At 48.6% G+C, this 20,673-nt stretch overlaps 1 protein-coding gene across 1 annotated transcript in view; it reads right to left on the bottom strand.

Annotated features, from left to right (window-relative positions):
• CASTOR2 (cytosolic arginine sensor for mTORC1 subunit 2) overlaps window positions 1-20,673 on the bottom strand; it is a 75,694-nt gene that overhangs the window by 20,223 nt on the left and 34,798 nt on the right. The window contains exon 2 of the mRNA XM_088530097.1: window positions 9,954-10,024. Within this exon, the coding sequence (XP_088386223.1) occupies window positions 9,954-10,024 (71 nt within the window). The remainder of the gene's footprint in view (window positions 1-9,953; window positions 10,025-20,673) is intronic.

Genomic DNA, 20,673 nt, shown 5'->3' with positions numbered 1-20,673 from the left:
CTTTTCTATGGGAATCACTGGTCAAAATCACTGCGAGGCAGCAGCGTCAGCCCCAACATACAAGAAGTTTCCAGCTTTTGCTGACCCCGTTCATTATCTCACAGAACAAATCGCTACAAGTGAGCTGCGACACCAGCGAGCGCGGTGCTCCGGTTGCTCCAGCTATTAATGTTTAAGATGTAATTAGAAGCAAGGGCAGAAAATAGCCTTTGTGGAATATTTTTCAGACCAGTAGTTGAAGGAGTTTTCCACACAGTTTCTCCCTGGCGTTTCTGAGCGCAAGGGCCTTCTCCTCACCCAGCGAAGCCAGCTCTTATCCTGCTGCTCATCCCGCCAACCCCAGGGAGACCAGGTCCTATCGGATCTGCGTTGACAACGAGCTGCCTTGTTCCCCTTGCCTCCATGGGAAGAGGCCAGCTTGGTTTTACTATCTAATCCCACATTTCTCTCCTCTCTGAGCTATTTAATAACTTCAGAAAGGAGCTGGCAGAGAAGGAAGATTATGGCACATCTACTCACCAAAAATTATAGAACAGAAACAGCACATCTTGCTGCTATCCAGCAACAGGGACCTGATCTGCTCGTTAAGAGCGAGTCCATTAAGCTGACAAATTTCCCAACAGGAAATTCTTCATATTAAGCCTGTCTGCCTTATCATAGAATTGTAGAATCGCAGAATGCTCAAGGTTGGAAGGGACCTCTAGAGATCATCTAGTCCAACCCCCCTGCACACGCAGGGTCACCTAGAGCACGTGGCACAGGACTGCGTCCAAGCGGGTTTGAAGATCTCCAGAGAAGGAGACTCCACAACCTCTCTGGGCAGCCTGTTCCAGTGCTCTGGCACCCTCACTGTTAAAAAAATTTTCCTTAAGTTTATGTGGAACTTTTGGTGCTTCAGTTTGTGGCCATTACCTCTAGTTCTGTCTCACCTTGGAAATACAACATTGTTCAGGGTGCTTTAGTCAAACTCCTTCTTGCCCCCGAGAGGGCTGGTCCACAAAACGGGGCTTGATGTGAGCACAGCACATGGTCCTCATCGTGCGTGGGACATTCATGTGCCCTGCGGAGAGCCAGGCTCCCTCCAGCTGCCTTCTCTTCCTCCGAAGTCCTTTATGCCCTTTAAAGCCATCCGCAGCTTTCACGGAGCCGTGCAGGGATTTGGGCCGTATTTGGCTCCAGCGCGAGGTGGCAGAACATAAATGCTTCAAATGGAGCAGGTGCCAACGCGCGGAAGGCGCCGCCGGCGCTGCCCAGCGATGGCTGCTGCTGCAGGCCGCCTCGTGCCACCAGTTTTCCTTTGGGGCTGCTGCACTCGAAGCTCCTTTGAACTCCGTGTTTACGAGATGCTGCTTGGTCTGTTGAAAGCCAACTGGCTGCTCTTTGTGGTTTCCCTTCATCCAACTGGATGGGAGAAGCTGGCGTGGACTGTCCCAATCCTAGTGCACACAAATGCCTTTGGTGCATTTGAGCTGGAGGGGGGCACATCGAAACACCCACCTAGCTCACCAAGCTATTTATATAAATGCTAAAGATGAATTTGTCTGGAGAGAGAAGGATCTCCGGTTCGGAGCGTGAGGACACGCTGCAGATGTCTGTGGGAGCTGGGCTGCTGCAGACAGCAACGAGCTGATGCCAGAGGCTGCTTTGTTTTCTGCTTGCTGGTTGTGATGCCAAAGCAGCCCTGGACCAGGACCTGGACCGCATCCTGACCAGCGCAGCCCCCGACCCTCATCCGTAACTGGCAGCCCCCTAGAGAGCCCTTGTGGGGTTATCCACGGTCACCCCTTTGCTTTTTTCTTTCCCTTTTTTAAACTAATCTGCCAAACCTCAAACCTGGCATCACCATGGGCTTCAGCTGCACCGCAGCATGACCCTGCAGGCAGCTCCCGGCGATCCCGTCCTCTGCGGAACCTCTTTGGGATGCTGGGAATCCACGTGGAGCTGCCCATCTCCTTCACCAGCTAGGGAAAACCTAGGCTTGATCCTGGACCACTGACTCCAGCCAGATGCTCTCACTGCATGCATTAAAGCTTGAAAAAACAATATTCTGCTTAAGACTTTGCAGCCTTAAGCCAGAGTTTTAGGACAGATTTCTGAAAAAGAACAGCTGAAAAATGCTTTTGCTTAATCCCCTCCTGTATCTCTGAATACATATAGAATGCATATATATATGTATGCATATATATACACACACAAAACATATGCATGTTCACAAAGGTATGTATCTATATATTAAAAACAGCAACTCTTAATTACACAAGTTCAGCTCCAAGTGTTTCAGTAAATAAACATCTAACTCAAATCTGGAGAAGCAGAAGGAAAAAACAACTGTGAAATAAACACCTTGGAGACACAGTTATTTCAGCAGGACTCCTGAGATTACCATTTATTTAGCACTTACAACGCCCAGCATTGTACAAGACCTGAGGATAAAGAAACGGAGGTGTCGGGGACCCCTCCAGGGCTGCCAGCCACGTGGCCGGAGCTCCCGACACCCCCGGCCCTTGGAGAAGCGGCTCCATGTGCAAAACTCCCGGATTTCACATACTCCAAGAGCAACTTCAAAGAAATGCAGCCCAGGAGCGCGTAGAAACAGTTCGTTCCAACTTCAGAAATTCAGTAAATGTGGAAGAAGGGAAACTGGAACTGGAGAGGGATGAGTAAGTCTTGCAGAATAAGGATGAAAATATTTCAGTGGGTCATGGTGAGGGAAATCCCAGTGAATAAACCCAAAATAGAATGAACAGAACCCGTGAGATGCCCAACTGGGGACATGCCCAGATAACATGCAAAGAGCTAGGAGAGGGATTATGGAAGAGAAGGTAAAGGAGTTTGGTTTACATGCAACTATGAAGGAAGCTGGTTACTGCCAACCAAACGCCTTTGCTCACACGAGGTTCCTTGAGAGAAAAGACCAAGGAAGGGACCTGCAAACAGGCACCACTGAAGGTGCTGCCCCAAACGTCCCAGAGATTGAAAGCACGAAGCAGCTTCAAAAGGGGTTTAGACAAATTCAACAGGGGTTGGTACATTCACAGCTATCAAATACGGTACCGTGGATTCAGCCTGTGCTTTAGGAAGCCCTGGGTTGCTGGTTGGCGGGTGTCTATGCAGGGGGAGGAACAAAATGAACCTTCTCGCTTGTCTCCTGTCCTTGCAGGCCTGACGCAAAGGGCTTCCCAGGGGCATCGCTCACTGAGCTGCAAGGCAATCTGAGCTGACATCCCCGATTTTCGCAGACAGATTAGCATCTCCACGGGTCCAGATTAATGCAGACAAGTTGTTTTCACTGTTACTATACGATGTAATTGATGCAGCAATATCTCTTCCATCGCGTCCCTGTACTTGAGCAGGACAGCAGTCACCTAAAAGCAAACGAGTGTGCAGCATCCATACCAAACGTCCTCCTCAAAGGAGCCCTCTGCATCACGCTACAGGATGCAGACAGACTGCGCCGTCTGCAAGCTCCAACCACCAATTAGCAAGGCTCTAATTCAGGGGTCAAGACTTCCATCGAGGCATCCAGCATACCTGGAATCGTGATTTAGCCTGGACCTCATTAACATCCCCTCATGCTAAAAACCCTTTATGAATTGAATAAATGATTTAGAAGAAGGGGTGACCTGTGGTTTTGTCACCCGCTGTGCAGCGCGTGCACCCGCCGCAGGGCCAGCACACGGACAACCCCGCAGAGCCCCTCTACCCCAAACACACGTCCATCTCCTACGAGGTCTTGTTGCCTGCTTGTCTCCAAAATGCTTGGCAGCCTCGGCTGCAAAAAAACATATTCCTGGAAGGCAGCTGCAGCTGAAAGGCAGCCTTATAGATACCACAGTCCTGAAGTGGCTTTATGCACAGCGTATCACAAGACTGACCCATCTCTGCCAAACGGGGCTGGGAATCCAGCCTGCCCCATGGCCTCGTTCATGCATTAGCTGCGTGCAAGGTGTTAGCACCGCAGTCCAACACAACCTTGGGCTGTTTTCAGGCCTGCTGCCTAATTAGAGGCCATTGTTATCTGCAAACGCTGTTTTCGCAGCTGTCAGGAAATTAAATAACTCCAGGGTAACTTGGAATGGAGGGAAGCTGTGCAAACACAGGGCCTGATCCTGAAATCCCAACTCGGACGAGCAGCCCCGTGGCTCTTCGAGCGGCTCCGTGCCCGGCGAGGGGCTGCAGCGTAAGGGGCTCCCCTCTTCTACGGGGCCACAGGACAACGTGCTGCTGTCCCAGCGCAGCTCCCGTGCTGCTCCATAAAAGCCCAGGAGCTCGTGAATCCACACGATAAGCACAGGCCTTGCCTTGGCACCCCCTGAGCTACCGGGGGCTCCCAAGCAAAGGACCTGGTACAAGTGCCCACAAGGAGAGCCGCCAAGGACTAAGAGAAGTCCCCAGCTTTGATCTCACTTTCAGCCTGCTGCTCACCCTGCAAGCCCTGTACCGTTAAACTTTGATGGCAACGTAGAAATGAAGATGGTTATGCCTTTCTGGTGACTTTTTAAAAATTAAACAAAATGAGAGGAGTGCATTTCCAAGGGGACCGGCGCAAGCATGTCAAGTGCACAGGAATGTGTCCCTTTGGAAAGTGAGTTTAGAGTGGCCTCCTTTCGTAGCTTCCTGCAACACACAACACTTAGGGTAAGTGCCAGACCAGACCCTGATTTACCAAGAAATGGCACTGCACAGAAAACGTCACAGCATGATGCACAACCTGTTGTGACATGAAAACACATTTCTCGCCTGCGTGTGGCCAGCTACCAGGCAAGATTGCTAAAAAACCCTATGTTTGTATTTTAGAGGAGACGCTCATCTCTTGAGAATACATCTGTAAGTAACATCTCACTCTGAAGTGCATGGAAATCTGGACCTATGGGTAAGGCAAAAAGTGCAGAATACCACCAAAAACGTGTGTGCAGCTTTAAACATGCCGCTTGGTCTCCATGTATCAGTTTCCTCCTGTGCAGGGGGAAGAAATTACGCCTTACCTCAGGGGACTATCGTGTGACAGGAAGCATGAACGCGCTCTGAAGAAACAGAGCCTTATTATGTTTGGCTAAAAACACCGAGTACTAAGGTAAACTCCAAAAATAATGGCTACGTTCACCCGCGCTGGGGAAGGGTTTGCGAGGGAACCGCACGTGAGGCCACAGCTGGAGGTCAGGCAGCTCTCTTCCTTCCTCCTCATGGGATAACGCGCCATTAACCTGGAAAATCAAACTCAGACGCGACCTGCGCGAGCTGGAGCTGGCACCTAAGAGACATGGAAGGAGCCTGGACTGGCCTTTGCTGGGATGAGCCCAGCGGGAGATGCCATCGGATGCATCCCTATCCCGATGATGGCACTGACAACAGTGCGACGACGGGTGCCGGCTCCTCCCAACCCGCTGCCCACAGCCCAACAGGCTCTGGAACAACCCGGGATTTTGTCTCCAGCAATCAGGATGCACCAAGTGCAGAAATCACTGGGTTTTCCGCTTCCTGACAGAGTTTTCCTGGTGTTTTGACACATCTTGGCAAAGGCTTCACTGGCGGGATCCGCATGCCCAGGGTGGGGAGGACCCGGCCTGGACGAGCACTGGGAGAGGACACGGACGCCTCAACTGGCAAGGAGAAATGCCAAACATGTTGAAGCAAAAAACTAAGGGCATGGAGATAGGAGATAAAATAAGGAAATGGACGTGCTTTGACTCACTTTTTCTACTTTCAAATGAAAAAGTACACAATCCCTTAAAAAAACAAAAGCTGTGTTTCAGACAATATTCCACTGGATGGAAAGAGCAGTGCAAATAACCACATTCCAAACAGGACTTGAAGATGAAGCTGCCAAATTCTTAACAGTTTGTGCAACTGTAACCTTGAGGCTGCATGACTTAATCCTATGCAAGATTAAATACGAAGATATGAGACTGTAAAAGATTATGCAACTCTTTTTCTATAAAACAGTATTATTTTTTTCACGATAATCTCTAGTCTGCTCCACTGCAGCGATGATTTATTCTATAGGTCTGGAAATGTAGCCATTATAAGAGGCCTTGGGAATCCTTTGGGACAGAAGCTACCTCAATTACAATTTATCATGGCTCTTGCCTGTTACATTATCAAGACATTTCCACATGTTCACTAATTAATCTTTATAATGCCTGTTATGAGGTGATTTAATAGGATTATCCCTATTTTTCAGATGAGGAAACTGAGCCACAACAAGGGACTAGTCTAAGGTTGAACAAATAAGCCTGGAGCAGACACAGAAACTTCATCCTCACGGTTCTGATTCCTCACAACTTCACCAATTAAAACTGACTCCAGAGAAAGCCAAAAATCTAGATACATTGCAGCAGGATTGCCACACGAACCGTGGAGTCTTCATAAAATCAGGATGCTTTACAAAAACCCAACAAATCTGGCAAACCTGCTCAGATCCCAACTCTGGGGACTGCCACATGCCTGCACCCTGCAAGGGCTGATCAGTAAAGAAGCGTTTCTGCTTGCCAAAATTGGCATTGCTTTGTGGAAGGTTATTGCAGACTCACCTTCTCTAGACCAGGGCCACAGCCTTTACAGAGAGGATGGCAAGGTGGCTGGAAACCCAGTCACTGACATGAGCAGCCAGGTCACGAAGCTGAGAGAAGTAGGACTTAAAACCTGAAGGGTCACAACCAGCCAAGTTTGGGATATGAGGGTTGAGGGCCTTCAGCCTTGGGAAGAGGGTCTGGTCTGTGTCTCCGCTGTAGAGCTGGTCCCTCTTGAGCAAGTCCCTCAACTCTCCCTTAGGTTCAGTTCCTCAGCTGTGAAGGGGGGAAACAGCTCTTCCTCATCCTGCACAGCGTGCCCAGTGCCAAATTCCCTTAAAAATCAGAGAAAAATACCAATTACAGCCCCACAACTACTCGTTCTGCTAGCCTGGCTCATCTCCACCAAGCTGGCAGGTTGTGGTTAGTGCCAAACCACTAGAAAAACCACCTTGCCCTTAAGTTCTGCCTGGATCTCATCTACCTCCAGCTTTGAAAAGGGCCAGGAAACAGCCAAGATGCAATCAGTTTAAAGGAAGAAGTCCTGGCCAGGCAAGTGGTTCAGGAAGAGATGTCTGGGCTCTCTCACCACGGGCAGAGACACAAAAATAGATTGCTACACACGCCCATCTGCTGGCAGAAACAGCGGAAAATAGGTGTTATTTATGCAGTATTTCTTTAAATAGGTCTTTAAAAGACATCAAGTGGCAGGTAATAACGTAAGGAATGGTATCAAGGACTATCAAGATTAGCAAATCCACAGACACGCAAGCTCTGAGTAGAAGCTCAAGAGCTCCCTTCGCTAGGTGACACAAACCAGACCTAGGAATATTCCCTATTTCCCATCCTTCCCCCTTCCCTCAAAAGCACCGAACTACATTGCCTCTTGGGAGAGGATGGAAATCACGTGTATGTAGCAGGCCTTCGACATGCATCTAAATCAATGTAAGTATCCATGTGTTGTGGCAAAGACCTTTCCAACAAAACACCTATTCCGAATCACTCACTTCTCAATTCCCCACATTTTAAATTTGCATTTAGGTCATTGGGACCAAATTACTTGGAAAAAAAAACCTGAAAACCACAGACAGTCTTTCCTGGCCAATACAGAGATCCAAAAAAGGGAGAGATTGTGCACGTGTTTAACAGCAAAAACATCTTCTCCCTAGCAACGTCTGGCTTTGCCCAGGAATTTACCGCTGCAAATGTTAGGCAGCAAATCAAGCACCTCGATGTACAAAGGCCTCCTCACAATAAAAACGTAAAGGAGAAAGATTTCATAGCAGAAATGCTTCTAAAAGCAGATGCATCTGTTAGCTTATTTCCCTTCACATTTTAAACGGTCGTTGGAGCCTGCTCCCAGGTAGTTGGGCTCAGGGCTTGTGCTTATTGGCAAGCTTGAATTCTCGTTTGTTTTATATATGGGATCTGACATCCTGACCTTGTTGAAAAAGCGACTCAATGCGGCACTAAAGTGTTTGGTGGTTCTGAATCTGAGGACGTTTTTACACGTTTTGAGAAAAATATGAAAAAGAGAAGTAAAATAAACCAAACACCCAAGCTGGTGCAGGTTGGTGCAGCTGACACAGGGATACTGGCCCTGCTGCCCTTCAAATGGCCCAAACTTTGCGCAGTTTTTGCCAAGAAAGGTAAAAAACCAAACCAAACCAACCAAACAGAAAATGTCCTGTATTTCTGGGAGCAGCAGACACTCAGCTCTCCTGGCACGTGCTGACTGCATGGCAGGGATAAACGTCAGGATTTTACACAGCTGTTGGAGCACCCCGATACCTGAGACACTTCACACGGGAGGACCCATAACCAAACTCCTCCTCATGCATCTCAATATCAGCCAGGCAAAGAGCTTTTTGCTCATTGTTTGCTGAGTAAAATTCTTTCTCATTCAGAGGCTAGGCCCAAGAGTGAGCCCTGGGAACAGGCGAGGTTCTTGCTATTTAAGCAGAGATTTAGGCTGCAGTTGGTCCACAAATGCTAGGGAGGTTACGGTTTTGCACTGCAGATATTTTCGGGGGAGAAAGGCTGCGGCGCCGGGCGTCCCCATTTATTAATTGACGGGGACACGCTTGTATCCAGCCCTCCATGTGTTAGACCAAGCCCTTTGGAACAGGCTTGGTTCCCTGCTCCTACCTGGAAGCCAAATCCAAACCAACTGCTTGTAGGAGAGACGCTGATGCTACCGCCGGTAGCAGCGACATCTCCACATTTCCATGCACGCGCCACGGGAACACGTGCAACACAGGAACACGCTTGGGAAGCAGGAACATAAAGGTCACTCCAGCTCTTCTGGAAACAACACCAGGACACGTGACTCGCAGTTCCAATCACCACCAGCTCCCAAACTGCAAACAGCAGCATCTTAAAGACCCATTTGCCTAGTCTCGACCCAGGAAAATATTTATGCTCACATTATAGATTTCTAAAATGTGATGATTTTTTCTGTTACGAGCACTTCTCAAACCTAGAGGGAAATAATTCAGCAAAGCAACTGGATATAAAACTTTCACTGTGTACTAAATAAACATGTCACACTTTCCAATTTTCTCCTTAGGGTTTTGATATTACAAAACTATTGAGTGTTACAACGTCACCAGTAGCCACTCGACAGCTAATTCTAAGTCATGAATTAAATCCATCTATTTCCAACTTTAATGAATTTCCTCCAAATTGGTATATTTTTGCAGACTTCAGAAACTGACTGCAAAGAGCAGCAGCAAGAGTGAAATCATGCGAGCTGCCCAACACTTCCTCATTCCACCACCGCTGCAAACCCAGCCACCCGCATGATAAATGTTATTACCAGCTATTTCCATTGCCAAAGCCAGGCTGTTCTCACTCACTCAACGCCGAGCATCTCTAGCTCCCAACCCCATGTCAGGGACCTTCCTTGGCACCCCCACGACTCCACCATGGGCAGAGATGTAGAGTCACCATGTGCGACACAGCGTGGGATTCCAGTGACAAAGGGGCTGCTCTGCAACCCCACTGCATTTTGTCAGGGTGAGGATGATGCAAATTACTCATCTTTAAGGGTTAGTTTTAAAGGGGGAGGTTGGCGAGACCCTGGGGCGGAGGAAGGAGACGCGGCTGCTGCGGAGGCCTGAGGATGGAGCCCAGCAGCGATGCACAAACACAGCCCACAACGCACAAGCGGCTTTGCTTTCCCAAACGTGCTCGAGCTGCTTGTTAAAACTCCCGTACGCCCTTGTGCCAGAACCAGCCTCCCTCCGTTCTGCACAGGAAACGCCTCGCACGGCACCGAGACAGCGCGCTTAAGTGATCAAAGCACCTCTCACAACTGTGCCACTAGTACTTACAGAGACCTGCTTTACAAACACTCGGGTTTATGATCTTGGCGGGAATTGACACATTTCCCTCCTCTTGCACCCGCGGATGCGCAGCGATGTGGCCCATGCCGCCACTTACCCAGGAAGCCCTCTTCATCCACGATGATGGTGTAGTCCTCCGGGGTTTCCGTGAGGCTGAAGAACTTGCACCTGGCAGAGGCAAAGAGCAGGAGAGCAGGGTTAGGAGCCGGGCTGAGGGGAGGCCGCCCCGGCGCTCGGGACGGAGACCTGCACCCACCCCGGCCAAGCGCAGGAGGAGCCTGAGGGACGAACAGATCTGGTAAAACACCTTTTGTTACTTCATTTTATTACTTTATTTTTATTATTTTATACTTACTTTTATTATTTTATACTTATTTTTATCATTTATTTATTATTTTATTATAGTTTTATTATGAAATTATGTTTATTACTTGGTTATTAGCCACTCTATTAGTTACCACATGCCCTATGGCGAGATGTGCAGAGCCGAGGACCTGGCTTGCAGACAGCAGCACCCTCCACAGAGGGTGAGCACCCTCCAGTGCTTCATCTGCAACCACCCGTCTCTCCTCTTTGCCCCTGCTTTGTGCCCTGACAAGGTGTCATGGGTGCCATCTCCCATCTGAAATCCTGGTATCCATTCCCCCTGCTCCGGATCATCTTGTCCGCTGGAGGGGAGCATCCCGGTCCCCCCCGCCACCCCACTACACCTCTGCTACCACTGCACACACACAAACAAGGAAAGCCTCTACTTCGGAGCGCTGCAGAAGGTCTGCATCCAAGATTTCTGTTGGAAAGGATGAAGATCAGCCCTCCGAAAACAATGAAGAGAAAAATGAGACAGCTGCTGCCCTCCCCACCACCTCGCCACATGAAGAAATAACGAGAAAAACGAGAAGAAATAACATGTAGCTCTAAGCCTGCTACCGTGCAGCTGAGGGGATCAGACAACCTGTCGTAAGCGACTTGTCCTCCTTCCCTGGAAGCCTCTGTCATGCCAATCGAGCGTGACACTCTCCCTCCTAGCACAGATGTATCACCACGAAACACAGAAGTGGCCCCACCACAGCAGAAACCACAACTTAATTATTTTATGTCATTGGTAATAGCTACTGTGACAGCCACATTTACTAACTCAGCTCTCCTCAGGAACAGTGCCAAGAGAAGCAGAAAACAGCAGCAGCCTGAATTTTTCATTCTCACGTCTGACCTGCACAGGAATGGGCCCTGTGAGACCGGTGACCCAAGCAGGAGAGCTGTGCTGCAGAAGGAGGGATGATACTCCAGGTGGATCCCAGGAGATACGGGTATTTCTTTTATTATTCAGTGATGAATTCCTCGGAGAAGTCACTGAATTCAAATTCTTCCCTATCACTGACTCTCCTAGTCACACATGCTGACTGGAGAGAAACCAGCGGCCTTAAAGGAGGAAACATTAACATTAAAAATGCAGTTTTCTTGATCAGCGATGGCATTGATGGAGAAATTTTGTTCCACAGCTGTAATGCACATCTGCATGCACACATTGACCCAGCAGAAAGGGTATGAACGTGACAGATGCCATTTTCTTAGCACACATCTAAAAATGATGATATTTAAGGGATGTGTGCTGACGAAATCCCATAATTGTTGGCTCAGAAGGCACACCAAAGCCTCACATCTTCATGTACCAGCACAAAGCCCAATCCTCTCCTCATGGCCGTTCTGGGAAAGGCCAGCAGCACACAGATACCTGAATTCAAATGCAAAGTCTTTTCACCAGCACGGAAGAAAACGAGGTTTCTTGGGGAATACATTCACTCAGTGCAAGCCCACAATGTATTTTTCGGAGGGGTAAAGAAGAATTTGAATTGCAAACCTTTATACAACAAAACACTGCATGGAACAGAATTTCTTACCATCTCATACTAGCAGAACTCAATCCCAAGATCCCAAAGTTGTGCCTGCGCATGGATGTGTACAGACCTGCTGCCACCAGGAGCACAGCTCGGGCATTGTGTGTCTGGAGCCACCAGTGACAGAAGCAGCCTCCAACTGTATTGCTCTCCTGAGCTAACCTATACCTACATCTTCATTCAAGTTGCTCCAACTATTCCTCTTGCCCCTTAACTCAGAGCTGGAAAAGCTGGATACCAAGAGCATCTTCTGTTCTCACAGTAGAGCCAATAAAGGAAGGGCATTGCCCTTTACTAGGTTTGAGACATCAGTTAAATGGTATTTCTCCAAGCACAAGTGGAAAGCATATATGTAGGAAGAAAATATTTTTAGTTGCCCGATGGCCAAACCTCAGATAGATTCTTCTGGATTTCTGCCGTCCTCATGTTTCAGCACATTCCCACTCCGGCACCGCTGCTGACTTCGACTGCCTGACAACATATGTCTTTTTCTGGCAGCACCGCAAATGTAGACCAATCTATTATTAGATTAGATCTTTGAAACGGCAGAGCTTATGCTGCGTATGGAAGTAATCCTGAGGCTTGCACAGCGCGGGGAAGCGTGTGTAGGATGTGGCACCGGCATCGTTTCAGTTTGCAAACAGCATGCAACTCTCCACGGGGAAAGAAGGCAGGCGGAAAGCTCGCAGGTCTGGACCAGAAACGTCTCTTGGAGATGTTTGCTCCCCAGGGCTGCCTACATGAGTTGGACTCGGTGATCTTGAAGGCCTTTTCCAACCATAGTGACTCTATGGCAATGATTCTAGATCACAGGGGCGATAACATGGGAATTCATGCAACTCCCCTTGGGCCTGGGTCACATCCAGTGCATAGGCCTGCAAGGCCTGGGGGTAACCCCAAGCCTGCAGGGAAGCCCTTGCTCTGAATGGGAATTCAGCAGCAGCAAGAAGCTAATCTGAGTGATGATGAAAAACATGATTTTTTGGATTTTTTTCCAGGCTGTCTTCTCATTTTAGATGAGAAAGGATTTGTATGCTTCACTCTGTACATTATCATGATAAAACATATTCTTAGCAGAGAAAGACAGGCTGATGCTAATCATCTCGTTCCCGGTGATCTTAACTTCTTTGCAGTTTTATAAACAATGACAAGAGGTGGATTCTAGTGCAACACATTGTGAAATGTATTTAGGAAAGTAGTAAAGAACATTTGTGCTGTTAATACGTTTTGACATATTTGTGTAACATGTTAAGTATTTTACACCATCTAATTACAAGACTATGCAGTCAAAAGGCACCGAAAATTGCAAACAGTGACGCGACGGGTGTTTTCTAAACAGCACGTTTGTTTGTTAGCCAAAACACTGTGCCACCTTTTGGCAAGAGCGAGGAAGAAGGCACAGCTCTGCTGAACCCTGGGGCCAGCGCACAGCCCCTGGCAGGAGGTGCCCGTTGTTCCAGTGCTCTGGCACCCTCACTGTCAAAAAATTTTTCCTTAAGTTCCTGTGGAACTTTTGGTGTTTCAGTTTGTGGCCATTACCTCTAGTTCTGTTGGTGGTCACCAGCGAAAAGAGGCCAGCACCATCCTCCTCACTGCCTCCCTTGAGGTACTTCTAGACACTGCTCAGGTCCCCTCTCAGCCTTCTCTTCTCCAGCTGAACAGGCCCAGCTCCCTCAGCCTCTCCTCACAGGGCAGATGTTCCAGGCCCCTGATCATCCTTGTAGCCCTACGCTGGACTCTCTCCAGCAGGTCCACATCCCTTTTGTCCTGTGGAGCCCAGAACTGGACACAATACTCCAGATGTGGCCTCACCAGGGCTGAGTAGAGGGGCAGGATCACCTCCCTCGACCTGCTGGAGACTCTTCTTAACGCACCCCAGGATCCCATTGGCCTTCTTGGCCACAAGAGCACACTGCTGCCTCATGGTCAACTTGTTGTCCACCGTGACACCCAGGTCTTTCTTTCATAACTTACTTTGGTTTAAACAAGCTGCCACTTCCAGGCCTACCAAGGGAAACCCTGACGCTGTCACAGCACTGCAAGGGATGGTCAAAGGGCAGCAGCAGAATTCCTGGCAGTCATTAGCTGGGCTCGGATCCAAGACGGAGACATTAGCAAACACAGTTGGGACAGCCTAGCGAGTCGCTGCGATAGCGAAGGTCGCTTCCTTACAGGTTAATCATTTTCAAAAACAAGCAGAACGAAACTAACAGATACGTGGCCAAGGAAAGCAAGTATTCCTGCACAGACATTAATTTGGGAAAGTCCTGCAGCCTGTGCTATTAGCTGTGCTAATATGATCAGCTTGATGGCCTTGTCTAATCCATAATAGTAACGGCAGCCTAAGTCACAGCCTACACGGTGGGCAGTTAAATGGGGAACTTCGGTCCACCCCTCTCCTTGCTGCTTCTGCGGAGCTGGGGGTGTTATTGAGAGCCTTCGCTTAGGCCACGAGATGCAAACAGCAAAACAACCTGCATCAATGAAGAACTGCAAATCAAAGCCAAGCGCCAAGGGACAATCTGCAACGCAGAAACGTGAACAAAAGAAACAGAAGATGCAGATGTGCTTGCAAAGATACTGATCTGATTAAGGGCAGCTTACTGATACAACCAGGACACTCGGCACTGATGTACACAAGGATTATTCTAAAATGTGAGCTGGGCAGGCGCCCTCTCTGCTTTCACTAAGCCCGTATCACGCTGCAACTCGAGTCGTCTTCAAAACTGCTCCCTGCGGCCCGGACTGCGTGAGCACAGGCTAATCCAGCCGCTGCTGCAAAGGGAAGATTAGCAGGAGTTTGGAATGACACCAGACAGTGATGCTGAAAGTGTTTCCATTTTTCGGGAGCCAGACCTGGCTCCAGACTTCCCAAGCTGTTGATTTAACAAGGGTACAATATGCAAGAGTTATCTTGCAGCAAGACCGCAGGAGAAATGATTTTAGTTCTATAAACACACGCTTGGAGTTTCTGAACTCCGAAGTTTCTTTCTAAAACTGCTCCTTGGGATACTCAACTGAAATTTTCCTTCATTTGCCCTGAAAGCCTTTTAAAAAAGTATTTCCTGAAAAATCAAGGTGAAAATAACTTGCTACTTAGCTGGGACACTTCCCCCACTCTTTGATACATTTCCAGCATCATGTTTAAGAAAATTCTGTGCAGAAATCTGTTTCATCTCTACTGATGCACAGAAATATAGTGTTGCCTAAAGAGAGAAGCCAGACTGCCTGGGGCAGTAGTAAAGGGAGGCAAGGGGTGAAGCGAAGGCTTCACACGCTGGAACTGAGCAGGAAGTTCATGTCCCCAACAGAGGGGCAAGGGAGATGCCACCTGCGTGGAGCCAGCCCGCCCCAGAACAAGGGCAGCAGGCAGGGAGCCTGCATCCTGCAGGGCAGAAACGCACTGCAAGACTATGCAAGTACCACTGTGCTCGCCTGTTATTTTTCCATTGAAGGAGCTAAATACAGAGATCTTTTCCTAAACTCACCGAGAACGATTCACAAGCAAAGGATCCTAGGTGTGGACATGCTGCAGTTAACACGTCCCCTGTAGCCGAGGCTCATCCTGAGCGTGAATCTGCGGGATAATTTACCGACCTGATGTAATTAAAAGCTATTCTTAGCACACATTTTTCTTCCTGGGTGATAAATTATTTCAAGTGTGCTCTGCGGGGTGATTTCTATCAGGAACGTCATCACTCGGCACCTACATTAGGGGATGGGGCTGGATCAAAACCCTGGATCTGCGCTTGGCTGTGCTGGCCGGCGTCCAGCTGGCACACGCGGCAGGGCTTGGCAGGGATCCCTCCTTCCCTGCTCCGGGAAGTCACCCAGCTGCCTCCAAGGGACTCACTGGCTCTTGGGGACTCGGGTTGGGAAGGTATCAGGTCACTGCCCGCAAGGGACAGGGTGCAAAGCACAAGGACGAGCGCCTGGGGTGGCATCTCCATCGCACCAGCACGGGATTTCAGCCTTCAGCTCGGAGCTTCTGGCGGGATATTTAGCAGTGCTGGTTGCTGGGGCAGATAGGGCACAGTGGAAGGAGCAGCCTGGTGCTCAGATAAGAGTCCCAGTCTGGTGCCTCTGCACATGTTCTCCTCCTCCAAAAAAATCCTCAGGAAAACCTGCACAAAGGCACCAGGACACTAACAGTATGAACGGAAACGAGGCAAGAAACCAGTCTGATGGAAAGCAAAACCAAACCAAACCCCACGTTGGCCAAAGTTATGTTCTCAGCCCCAGGACCCTAACGCCCTGCCCCATATGGTTCCTACGGGGCTGCTGATGACTCAGTTCCCATTTGTAAACCGGGTCTAAAAACATCCCTGTTGAAAAATACAGAGGCATAAACCCACACCAAACCTCCCTATATTCTCATTTATTGTGCGAACAAGGACTAAATAAGCAGCTTGGGCATCCCTCTGCTCCTGTTTTATTGCTGTTATTCCTCTAGCTTCACTTTCTAAACCAGCATATCCAAAACAAAGCCATGGAGTGGTAGCAGAACGTGTGAATCCCAGAACTTGCAAAAAATCATAAAAATATTTGCAAAGCCAAAACTATTGTTTAACGTTCAGTGCTGCCTGTGCTCATTTCCTTCTCCAAGGATGACTAAAATTGCACATCACCCTTTAATTTGCTTCTTCTGGGTTAACCTCCTCCTCAAAGGGTCTTTAACAGTGTCGTTTACAGCTTTATCACAGTTACCGACTGGGAAGGCCTTTTTCAAATCCCCATAGAGGGTCAGTGAATGTTTACATCAAAACAGCGAAATCTCATTGCTTTGGAAAAGAATACTGCAACAAACCCTGCGAAACGGGAGCTGGAAAGGAAACCTCATTTGTGTCATTGGAAAAGGCTTCCTTATTACCTAATGATTAACCAATTGATCCGGATCCACCTTTTCCTCTTCTCTCTCCGCTCTTGCAGCCAGTCAAAATTCTTAAAAGTCCATCTGTCCTTATGCACACAAGAGCTGCCCAGGCATGCAAACAGGCAATCATTTATTTAAGTAAAAGGTAACTGCGCTTTAAAAACTTTGCATCCCCGATGGAACCTTCACTGTCAGAGCTGAGCTCACTTGCAGCAGGAGAGGTGGAGTAAGTCAGAATTTTCCTTAACCACAAAATTATCTTTTACAAATCAGGAAACGAACAAAACAACATGCTGCAGATGCGCATGTTGGACCTAAGGTTTATAGTTGAAAACACTGCAGGATTTCATGTACAAATACATCTGAATTCATTTCACAGGCTAGGTCCAGAAGGATTATCCCATAAGGACAACACAAACGCTAAGAAAGCCCTGTTTCCTTTTCCCTTCCTAATCAGGCAACATACGTGGGCCTTGGCAAGTTCAGTTACTCCCTTAATACCCTCTGCTGCAGGATTTTGACTTTGCAGCCCTACCAGCAACAAAATGCAATTGAGTTTTCCTAAGTGGAGCACTACTGCACACCCCGAGGCAAATACGTGGAGTACACAGGATCTATTACTGCATCCAGAACAGGAATTCTTGCGCAGGCAGCCCTGAACAACCCAGACTGCAGAGCACTTTGGAGATGGGAGAAGTGCAGGCTCAGGCCAAGCAAAGCTGGAGATGCTCTGGCGATACTGCTCCAAGATACAGAGAGAGGAGGAAGAAACTGCAAAGCTGTTGTGGACTGGAATTCATAAACTTGTTTCCCTGCAGGAACCATAAACACAGTTTTCCCAGCATGGGACATAATAGTTCTCGTGCAAATTACTAAAATACATTTCCGAGGCTCAATATAGAGAGTGAGACGCACAAGCAGCGCTCGCAGCTCCGGCGCAGGCGGTGAGTGAGAACACGTGAGCAGGGGAGCGGGCGGGAGGAGGCCCAGCCGCCCGCCGCGCATCCCCACCAGCCCCAGCCATCTCCCATCGGCGTGGACGCCATCCAAGGGGGAGCGTGGGCTGCGAGGAGAGCCTAAATTTTGCATTCATTAACAATGTAGGAGCTATTGTCGAGCCCAAATTAGAAAAATATATATATATGTATATACATATGTAGGTCTATTAAGAGCACAGAGGTGGGTTTCCTTTCTTCGGGAGGGCTGTGACACTCCTGGGCATCTCCCCCAAACAGGAGGCACTGTGTGTGCACTGGATGCAGCCACATTTCCATGAACTGAAGGTTGGCTTTTTGCAAAACCTGCAGCACTCGGAGGGCCCGGAGAGGCCTCCTGGAAACCAGAGCTGGAGGAAGCTGCTCTCACACCCCTTCGCGCTGGTCTGTGCACGCTGATGCCTCTAAACACAAGCAGAGGGGCAAAATACACTGCAAGAATTTTTTTTTTTGAAGGAAGTCGATAGTGACAACCCACAGCATTTCAGTCTTGCAAATGTCAGCCAGTATTATTTTTAAAAATGCTCTTCCAAAATGTTTTTCCTCTTCAGGCTGCAAAGGAAGAACAGCAAAGGTAGCATCGGATTCCTTCCAGAGCCTACAGCACCAAAACGAGCACAAAAAATCACTGAACGAGCAAGCCCAGCACGGGCACAGACCGAAGCTGAACGAGGATGATCCACGGTGTAAAGCCAGGACCGAGCAGCTTCGAGAGCTGAGGGCTCTGTGCAAGATTAGGGGAGAAGTCTGCTATGGTCAAGGTGATTCTTCACCGTCGCAGCTGTGCAAAGGGATTCGGCAGCTCAGGTCTCCGTGCGAAACCCCCCTTTGCCCTGTGTACGAGAGGACGCCGTGTTCCAAAGCCTGGGTCGTGAAGGATGGCTAAAGGGGAGCTCGAGCTGAGAAACAGGTGAGCTCTATTAGCAAGAAATAGCTTTTTCTTGCATATCCTCTTTGGGCAAAAACATGTTTTGTAGAGGGTTTTTTTTTTTTAATGTGCTGGGGAAGGGGGGATGGGACAGAACATGAGAGGAAAATAAGTTGTCATTTTAGTGGTAGTTGAGAAATTTCAGCTACCATCGAGCAATATTAGCTGTTATCGCAGCTGGATTAGAAAGCATTTAAAAGACAGTGCTGGTCTGTCTGCATTTTAAATAGGTGTTTAAGGTCCATAGGAAAAAACAGAGCACATTTGACATGCTGGGCAAACCTTTCCAGGAGGCGTAGGAAGAAGTTAAGGCAGGTCTGAGTAACAGCCCCAGGGCACAGACAGCAGCTTTTCATTTCCAACCATCTCAGCCTGGATGGGCCCCTTGGAAGGGAAAGGAAATGCGGTGCCCCAGGCAGGTCTTAATGCTTTAACTAACAGCTTATCCTTTGCCCTACCCGCTTTGCTCTAAACCATAGAATTGAGAGCAGAACCCTTTCGAGCAGCGCTGCACATGCAGTTCAAGTCCCCCTTTCAGCTGATGTTTTCCTGCATTGTTCATGCCCTGCTTCCCCACGGAGAAGGGTGGAAGAGCAAAGGGAACAGGAGTTGCTTTAGTAACGGGCAGAGCCCACAAACATGTTCTCTGGAAGCTGCTGCCCAAAGGCTGCAGGACGGCCAGGCCCTGTGGAAACGCAGCAGGCTGCAGTCGTCCGCACGCTGTCCTCACCAAGCACAGGGTAAGTACTAAGATAGATTACAAAATTACAGCAACAAAATAACCGCTGTTAAATATTCACAGAAAAAAATGAAAATTGTGAAATCACTCGGTCTAGCTGGAAGAAAAAAAGCTCCCTCTTTTTTAAGAGTCTGGAGAAGAATAAATACCCACAGAACAATACAAGGATTGCTAGAGGACACCTCCAAAATATGAGAAGCTAATGAGCAATAGTCTTGGATCTCCTGTGTGTTTGCATTGAGGCCTCTAAAACTGACCTAGACGTGGCAGGAGCAGCAGCTCTTCCATCCCAGCAGCCACCTGGGAACATTCCTGGGAGCTCTGCGCAGTCCTGAGGGCCGTGGGATGGGTTAGAGGCACCTTCACCACCCGTTCCCACCCACCGTCGGGATACGGATGGGGATTCTCATGTGTTATCCGTGCAAATGCTTTCTGCCCAGCGTGTTTCCTGATGCTTCCAAGCACAATCCTTGGGGCTAAATTTTGCTCCAGGCACACTGAGAAGTCTAATGTAAAGCCCGTTCTGCTAAGGAAATAAAATACAGGTAAGTGACCAAGAAAAACAAGCCACCAAATGAGCAAAGTACCAACCCCCTGCAGGCACCTTGGGGCGAGCTGCCACCCTGAGCTCAGGGTGCTATAAAACACAGTGCAGACACAGCGGGAACGCTCCTGGCCTGACCCACATAACACGATTCTCCCTTCTCCAGGGCCAGCAAATACCTACGATTAGCACCATCCCAAAGCCCTCTTAAAAATGCATTTAGGTCACCAAAAAAAAAACTTGCAAAAAGATACCCAACCAAATACAATACCCAGCTAAGACAATCACAAGTAGAATAAAAACTAGCGATTATTGCTGGCCCACGAGAGGACCTGATAAGGAATCACTAAATTACCATCTTCCAGGAACAAAGGAAGAAAAGTCTCTTAGAGAGGCGCAATTGCACCTGGCTCCTCGGCTGCTTTTCACAAACAAAGCCCAAAGCACTTTGTAAAGGAAGCTGGTATGGATATCTGCCTTTATTGCATCTGGCTTCGTGGCACAAAGCACAAAAGCAGCAGTTCTCAGCAGCCTCTGAGCACCCAGACAGGTCTGAACATTGAGTGCCCCAGCAGCAAGGCCGCTCGCAGAGTCACCAGCTCATCCCTGCTAAGGAGCAGGACGCACGGAGTGCGGCCTCTGGCAAAGTACAGGACTTGGTGCTTTCCACAGAAAATCTGCGGTGGTGGAAAAGCTAGAAAAGGAGCAAACCACACAAAGAATCAAATTCAGTCCTGTAAAGAGAATATGCATCAATTAGGGTTTTTAGGCACAGATGGGAGTGACAATTAGCGGCGATGCAGGGTTGCTCTGGGAAAGGGACACCTCTGTTTTGGGACGGGC

Source organism: Tinamus guttatus, unplaced genomic scaffold (genome assembly GCF_059628265.1).
Source record: "Tinamus guttatus ecotype Peru unplaced genomic scaffold, ASM5962826v1 Tinamus_guttatus_pri_ptg000356l, whole genome shotgun sequence".
Lineage (NCBI taxonomy): Eukaryota > Metazoa > Chordata > Aves > Tinamiformes > Tinamidae > Tinamus > Tinamus guttatus.
Note: the sequence above shows the minus strand (reverse complement) of the source record. Positions and strands in the feature narration are given on the sequence as shown.